Raw genomic sequence first — 8,845 nt, forward strand, 5'->3', positions numbered from 1 at the left:
AAAATATATCATACGGCACGTGTTTTATACTTGAAGTGGCACAGATAACATGACCAAATGTTATTGATTTAATTACTTTTAATTGTTCTGAAGTTTAAAAATGATTGTTGAGAAAAAAAATGAATTTTAATTGAAATGTTTTATTTACCCGACGTAAAACTGCCTGGTTGTCCTAGAACGTCGTAAAAGAAACGATCCCCGTTCTTGTAACGGTAAAAACTTTCGGCTAGTATTGATCTGGATGTAGGGCCTACTTTAGCTCCTTTAGCTGGTATTTCTAAAAGTGCACCTACTATGAAATCGATATCATTAACAGAGAAGTAAAGTTCTTTCAACTTTTGTACATCCTATAACATTTACATATTAATTATTGAGTTTATTCTATGTTTGATATCATGTTAAATTGATGTTACAATGAGTACTTTTGCAGTATAAAAATGTATTAAAGATTTAATTATATTAGTGTATGACATATAATTAGTTTACTAAACATCGTATGGTATTAAGTCAAGTAAATCATCAAACGATGAAGCTGCCGGTATTCCACAGATGGATCTCATTGTATTATACGGAGGCATACCAGTGTCCCGTTCTCTTTGAATATCTATTGCTAGAAGATCATTTCCCGAAAATTTTGGTTTAGTCTTTAGAAATAAATTGTTTGATATCTACGAAATAAAATGAAGTGTTAACTTTTAATTAAATCTTGTCTAAAAATCTTATTTACTAATGGATTGTACGATGGTTGCTCTTGGCGTGTAGAGCTTTCCATGAGACCACGTATCATATTGTCATAGTTATCGTTATAAGGCAATAAATCTGGTTTGTCCAACCATTCGGTAATTACAGCATGTTGAACATTATGCATATTTTTGCTTATTAAACTTATGTATGAAAAAAATATAAATACATGTTTTTTTTTTTTTTTTGATAACTCGTATTAACTTAGCTTATTTAAATAAAAGGTAATCTCTTCAAAAATCTCACTTGAAAAATTCAGGGATTTCTTTGTGTAAAACTCTAAAAGCGCCAGTTGAATGTTCTTGGGCTGTAGAAGGGTCAAGATTTTCATCGTATACAGCGGGCTTATTAAAACCATGTTTCGCTGTGAAATCTTTGCCTAAAAAATTCAAAGTATTAAATGTCCAATTGTAATTTTTCAATTATCACGAATAAGACATCTACCAAGAAGTATAGGCAAATAATAAGCGTAATTTATATGCTGAATAGTAGCGATGATAAATCTACGAGTTTCTTGATATAGTTTTTCATCATCCCAATGCGGATTGATTGTTTGCAAACTCTGCGCAATAACATTATGGAATTTCAAAAACATAGTTTGAAAAACTGCAATTCCCAAATTTTGGTTTATTCGGCGATCTCCTAAGGTATAGAATAGTGAAAAACGTTTTTTACAATCAGTATTCAAGCTAGAGCGGTTACAATTTTAAATAAATTACCAGCCAAAAAACAATATTGAGAATCTGATGAAGATTCACATTGCGATGATGTTCGAGAACGTTGAGGACAGAATTCTTGATGATTGTTGTTGAATTCTGATCTTAAGCGACCATCTTGAAACGTACGAAGTTCAGAGGCTAATTGTTTATTGGATCCATAAATTTGAGATCCATCCATATAATGTGTTGACATAACCGGCTGTAAATATTTAAATTAAAATAACCATCAATTAAAAGTTATTATAATTATAAAAAAACACTTTACAAATGATGCCGGAATCGATGAAGAGTTATTCATATTGGCCATTGTTATAGCGCGTACAAAGTTTATACATGTCTGACCAAATTTTGAATAAACTGGATCATTTAAAGGAACGTTTATAACATATTGACACTGAATAGGGTACTTGTTTCGTACTAAACAACAGCCACCAGTGACTGTTAAAAAATACTTGATTATGTTTACTCATCAAAGAGAAAATGTGAAAAAATTAATGAATACTTACTCGAAGGGTCTGGTGGAAGATCGGTCGTATCATGAGCCACAAACTGACCCCACTCCATAAAAAGTGTATTGTGTTCATTCCAACTAGGAAACTGTTTATTCAAAAAAAGTTTTAAATTTATAAGCCTGGCGCCAGGTAAGGGACTTCCATCAATTTGTTTTCGAAAACTATATATTCCTAAAATGTATTGTTTAAATCATAAACAAAAAGCATTTGAAAGAATTACATCTATAGAATTTGTAAAAAAAAATTATAAATTTTCTTAATACATTTAAGTATTATAGTCTTCAATATTACACTTTTATGTTAGGTACAATTTATTAAATAGGTTTTTATTTGTTTAAAAAAATAATATTAAAATAATAATAAATCATAATTTTGTCTAATTATTATAATTTTTTTTTAATAGGGGAAATATTTAGGAGATAAATTTAGATTTTTTTTAATAGAAATACCAATACATATTTAAATTTTATAACAATTTGCTACCACCTTAGATTTGATCAAATTAGATCTGGTAAGCAATAATTTTCATCATAATAGTGTTATATTTGAAATATTTTATTGTCTCACCATCGCCGTAAAAAGGGTAAACATGTCGCAAATGAGATGTATTAGCTGCACCCCACCAAGGAACGTTCAAATTGTTACACAATCCATCGATTGTTCGATACTTCGCATTGACATCACAAACGATATTTGAATTACATTGTTCACCAGCAATATGATCGCAGTTCGGTACAGAAAATCCATTTGTATTCAAGAAGAGTGATTGTGCCTATTATGTTGAGAAATGATAATAAGATTAATAATTAATCTTTTAAATAATTATTGAGTTATATCAAATTTTGATTTGAATTAAAAAAAGTTACATTACAAATAAGATAGGATAATAATTGTACTAAAAAAAACTCAAATCTACATTGAATTAATTTTTTTAATAATATAAATTCGTAAAAAAATAAATAAGCCGTATAATTTTATAAATAGTATAGAAAATGTACTATTTATGTCCCAAAATTAAACAAAGTAAAAATTAAGGCCCTACGTATAATATTTCTAAGAATTTCATAAAATATATTTTGATTTTATTAATAATAATAATATTTATTCAAATGAATAAAATGGAAAATGCCTAATTGTACAGTTTAAAACTTAAGTGATATATTACAATGATAATAAGTATTTACAATATTTAGGAATGAAGAAAAAATTCATTAATATTTAGTTACTAATAACTATATTAAATTTAATAAATGTATATTTATAATTTCAAGTAACGATAAAAAGAAATAATCAGTATGGCCAAAGTGCTGGTTATATTAGATTCTAGCTCTTGGAATAGGAGAATATTTTAAATAATTTGTGCTAAATGAAAAATAAAGAATTGAGCGATTGAAATTAAAGGAATATAGCCTAATAAATATAGAGCGTCTATAACACCAATAATGAATTTATATATATATATAAAAGTAATATCTATAATCTCTTGCCTTAATACTAATGTGGGAAAGTTAAAAATTGATCTAATCAGCGAATAACAGTAATAATTTATATCAATGTTAAGCTAATAGACTATAAATATTAAGAGCAGAATTTTTTTTCTAAAAAGGTAATTCACTAAAAACTGATGTTTTTGAATAGATACTGATTTTTTTATAATGATATAGAAAATATTAATTTAAAAGTGTACTGAATATTTAAATACATTATTCATTTCATCAATATGCTATAAAAGTAAAATACTAATTAAAAAAAAAATTCAAATGCTTCATTGATTTTTTGCAAATTATATAACCTACATAATTTAGGTCAACTCAAATTGACTCTTAATTTTATGCAAATTAATATTATAGTGTTTTGTTAGATTTGATCATTAAATTGATAGTAAATTATAAATTTAAACAAGTTATAATAATATCCTAATACAATTTTAAAAATATGCTCTTTGGTAGTGAGTCTCAACCCGAGGATATTTTTTAATTTTTCTTTTTAAATTATTAAATACATTTTAAACTATAAACAACACTTACCCTCGAAGTATTAAGGAACATCAGAATAAAAATAACAATGAGGCGTTGCATAGCCAAATTGAATGTTTTAGAGTGTACCTATTTATTTTTAGTTGATTAAATGAATAAATTTGATTAACAAAATGAATTCGTTAGATGTATATCACTCACAATAAACAAAATGTTTTGAACAGTCAAGTTCTGTTGAATTTATAGATTACACTGCTAAAATAAACCACAAAAAATGTACAAACGTGTCACAAATTATAGTAGCAAAATGATTGCCTTACATTTTTACCACAGCTAAATTCACCGACGTACGAATAGAAGCGTTATTTTATATACATATATGTATATAAAAAAATTTAAACAGCAAAGTATATTTGTTTCTATTTGTTAGTAAACAATTGATGAAAATGTTATTATTTTTTTACAAAAAACCCAAAGAAAAAAGTATGTATGTAATATTAATTTCTTACACCACATTTTATCTCTATAACAGCACTATATACAAAACGATTCAATAAGGAAAACATTCATTTTCTTGGAAACGATAGAAAAGTTTTAATTTTCGTAAAGAAAAATTGGTCGATAGCTTTCGATAATTTATTTTTAAACAAAATAATATGTTGTTTATTAATAATGTGGACTATATTTTTATTGAGATTACTTGCACATTTTACAAAAGAATAAAAACTTTAGGTGCGTTGGACTTATTATTCGACGACCGGTTTACACAACAATAAGGCCTATGCCGTAACGCCCCCCGCTTACTCCATAATAATCTAGATCTTGTTTTCCAAAAATAGAATGTAGTTAAATCATTTTTTTTTTATTTCTTCCGGTATAAAAAACCTTAATGGAGCATCTATTTTTAGTTGAATATGATAAAAACAAAATTCTAACAATTTTATTCTTATTTTTTTATCTGATCAACCGTTGCGTTTTAAAATTATTTTAAGACTTGGTTCAAAATACAAATTTATCATTAATTTGGTTTTTATAATACCGGGGACAACAATAATCTGCTTCAATGGACCATAATTTTTTTTTCACCGGTCATTCAACAATGTATGATGGTAAAATTGCGTTAAATATTAGAGTATGCGTTTATTAATAGACATGAAATATTAAAGATAATATTTCTGTACGATAGATATCATCGGGTTGTATCAGTGACAAATGATGACTAAGGCATTCTAAACAAGTATATTATCAATAGAAAATTGGTCAAAAATTATTAAACTTAATTAAACAAACAATAATAGCAAATAGTTTATAGGATAAAAAATATTATAAAAACAATATTTTTTTCAGTAGTATAATCAAATTAAAAAATTCTGGTTTCTATCAAAGAAAACTAAAGTTTAGCTATTTTGTCATTGAAGAGATAAAAAATATTATTTAACTATATATTACTGCTGAAATTTTTGGATCGAAAAATATTTTCTTTTGCAAAAATTAAATATTTTTAATAGTTTCCGAAAAAAATGTTTGTCTTAAAAAAAGACTGGATAATCAATATTTAGTTTGGTTATTATATAGACTGGTTTTTCACGATATTATATCTAATTTTAAAGTTTTAAATAAAAAAATAAATATTAAAATTATGATGAAATTTATTTTACGAGTTTAGTTAAGTATTTTGTATTGTCATAGATACGTATTAAAAATAACAAACTACAATATTTTTATTTTTACAAAAATTTGTCAGTTTCATTTTGAAAGCCACTTTGTTAGTGTTTAAATTATTTGTAAAAATCTTTATAGATAATTGAAAACTTAAAATTCATATTTTTGTATAAAACGTGTAGTAATGGATATCTCCATAAATAACGAAAGACATTTTCAGTCATTAAATCGAGAGAATGATATTTCTTTGATTCGAAACTTAACATTCCAATCAATCAATCAGATCTCATCACTCTGGAAATTGTGTGGACCTTCACGTAATTTGAACGAAAAATTGCCGATTATGCCAGACTCTAAATCAAATATATCACCTACATTTGAACTATTTGAAAAAATTGGTAAGAAAGCATACATCATATAGACTAAGATTATTTTTTATTTAGTAAACAGTTTAAGTGAGCATTACTAGTAATACATAAATTTGATTATTCTTTTTAATATTAACAATTACATATATAGTTATATATTAAATTGTATTATTACACACCATTTTATTTAAAAAAAAGTATACTTAGACGTATCTAGAACAGTTTACAATAAGTAAATTAATGTTTCTCCGCCTTAAAAATTTTTATATAGCATAGCATAATTTTATACTTGTTAAAGGAGTTAATTTATCGTATGGGAAGGATGAAAACCCCTATTTGCGATTTAACACGTATAATAAATTTATAACAATTTTAAGTATATAGAAATTAAAGTCATAAAATTTTTCAAAAATGAGCTCGCAGATATATTTTTACTGTAGATAGATATCTAACAGCAAGGTGAAACTGTGAACTTAATGAGAAAATCGAACTCCGCACAAATTTAAAATGAAATAATTCATAACTAGAGTTCGATACTTTATACATTTAGGAAGTTGCTTTTAGTTATACCGAATGAATCAACGATACATAAATATTCGTTTTTGTTTTTCATAATCCTAATAAATGAATGATAAATATGAACAATAATTCTTGTCATATTGTATATCTATAATAAATTTTCATAGAATTGGGTGTCTCAAAAGTGGTTCAGACAAATAATATATATGATTAAATATCGGAACCCTAAATGTTAAATTATTTTTCAAAGGTAATATGAAAAATTTAACAATCTAAATTTTTATCTGTTATTTTTTATTAATAGATTAAGAATATAAGTATAAATAAAGTTGTTTTTTTTTCTAAAAAACTAATTTTTATATAAAAATGTATAGTAACTAAATTGTTAACAAAAAACACACATTTCTATGGGTAATAAGTAAATAAAAGTATATATATGTGATTAAATCATTTCATTAGAATAACAATCTTTAGATAATGAATTGTAAAATAAATAAATTATGTGTAAAATAATAAAATTATATATTTAAAATAAAATAAAATTTCAATTGCACTTAAATTAGAGATTTTTTTTAAGTCCAATAAAATCTAACAAATCTTAAACATTTAATCTATACCAGCTATTTTTAAAACTTATAAAATGCATATGTGTCCGCAGAGAATGAGTTATCATAGGCTTGATTTTTTACATAATCAATTTTTATAATCACTGTATATTATAAAATTTTATAATATAATAAGAAAAAAATTAATAGTGACACTCAATTTTATAAATAATACTATCAAAATATCTTTTATTTATAACATTATTTCTGCGAGGCTCCCATTAAAATAATATTTATATTTTTCCTAAAATCAAACAAACTAATTGTATATAAACATATATAATTTTTTTATTTATTCGAAAGTTAATTTATTAACTAGAGCACAGTTTATTGCGCAATGATCACTATAACCCTCCCCCTAGACTGCACTATGACTGCACATTAACTATATTCAGCGGACAGTAAACTAAATATTTAAAAAAATGTAAAAGTCCTAGCATCCTAACGCAACAAATAACAATTATATCTGTTTCAATATAGATCAAAACTCAACAATGTTTGCCGATCATATAGTAAAAAGTAAGGTATTCATTTGGGAAAGCAACATAATATGTTCGACAAAAGACTTGATGCTAAACCTCAAAACAAAAGAAAATAAAAGCATATCATTAAACAATTTGGAGCCAGAAGCGCCAACTAAAGAGAATGCTGATAAAGATGACCTAGTGTCTGATACTCCCATTAACAAGAATGTAAATATCTTTATAGATCCCAACTCTTACTCCGATTCTAAGCAAATGCAAGATGAAGGTTACTCATTTTTTTGGGATGAATCATTACATGTTCCCAAAGATGTAAAAGTGTCTGATGCTCCTACTAAGAAGAATGTAAATATCTTTATAGATCCCAACTCTTACCCCGATTCTAAGCAAATGCAAGATGAAGGTTACTCATTTTTTTGGGATGAATCATTACATGTTCCCAAAAATGACCAAGTGTCTGATGCTTCTACTAAGAAGAATGTAAATATCTTTATAGATCCCAACTCTTACCCCGATTCTAAGCAAATGCAAGATGAAGGTTACTCATTTTTTTGGGATGAATCATTACATGTTCCCAAAAATGACCAAGTGTCTGATGCTTCTACTAAGAAGAATGTAAATATCTTTATAGATCCCAACTCTTACCCCGATTCTAAGCAAATGCAAGATGAAGGTTACTCATTTTTTTGGGATGAATCATTACATGTTCCCAAAAATGACCAAGTGTCTGATGCTTCTACTAAGAAGAATGTAAATATCTTTATAGATCCCAACTCTTACTCCGATTCTAAGCAAATGCAAGATGAAGGTTACTCATTTTTTTGGGATGAATCATTACATGTTCCCAAAGATGTAAAAGTGTCTGATGCTCCTACTAAGAAGAATGTAAATATCTTTATAGATCCCAACTCTTACCCCGATTCTAAGCAAATGCAAGATGAAGGTTACTCATTTTTTTGGGATGAATCATTACATGTTCCCAAAAATGACCAAGTGTCTGATNATTAAATTAGATCCCAACTCTTACTCCGATTCTAAGCAAATGCAAGATGAAGGTTACTCATTTTTTTGGGATGAATCATTACATGTTCCCAAAAATGACCAAGTGTCTGATGCTTCTACTAAGAAGAATGTAAATATTAAATTAGATCCCAACTCTTACTCCGATTCTAAGCAAATTCAAGATGAAGGTTACTCATTTTTTTGGGATGAATCATTACATGTTCCCAAAAATGACCAAGTGTCTGATACTCTCATTAAG

General features: G+C 26.3%; 2 protein-coding genes across 2 annotated transcripts; one reads left to right on the forward strand and one right to left on the reverse strand.

The window, feature by feature from the left end:
- Window positions 1–3: 3 nt before the first annotated feature.
- Window positions 4–4,291, reverse strand: LOC126909523 (peroxidase-like; the record flags this gene model as incomplete). Its single annotated transcript, XM_050691958.1, is given in 11 exon segments — window positions 4–87; window positions 149–347; window positions 492–668; window positions 728–884; window positions 988–1,120; window positions 1,186–1,383; window positions 1,461–1,659; window positions 1,726–1,898; window positions 1,967–2,143; window positions 2,540–2,744; window positions 4,000–4,291. Coding segments are annotated over 11 exon segments (1,753 nt in total), but the record flags the coding sequence as incomplete, so codon positions are not given.
- A 1,630-nt stretch (window positions 4,292–5,921) lies between these two features.
- Window positions 5,922–8,592, forward strand: LOC126909524 (uncharacterized). Its single transcript, XM_050691959.1, has 2 exons — window positions 5,922–6,008; window positions 7,583–8,592. Exons 1-2 carry the CDS (start codon window positions 5,954–5,956, stop codon window positions 8,590–8,592), a joined length of 1,065 nt encoding a protein of 354 aa, XP_050547916.1. The 5' UTR covers window positions 5,922–5,953.
- The last annotated feature ends 253 nt before the right edge of the window (window positions 8,593–8,845 follow it).

The sequence above is a fragment of the Daktulosphaira vitifoliae genome, unplaced genomic scaffold (genome assembly GCF_025091365.1).
Source record: "Daktulosphaira vitifoliae isolate Bord-2020 unplaced genomic scaffold, ASM2509136v1 Scaffold_497, whole genome shotgun sequence".
Taxonomy (NCBI): domain Eukaryota; kingdom Metazoa; phylum Arthropoda; class Insecta; order Hemiptera; family Phylloxeridae; genus Daktulosphaira; species Daktulosphaira vitifoliae.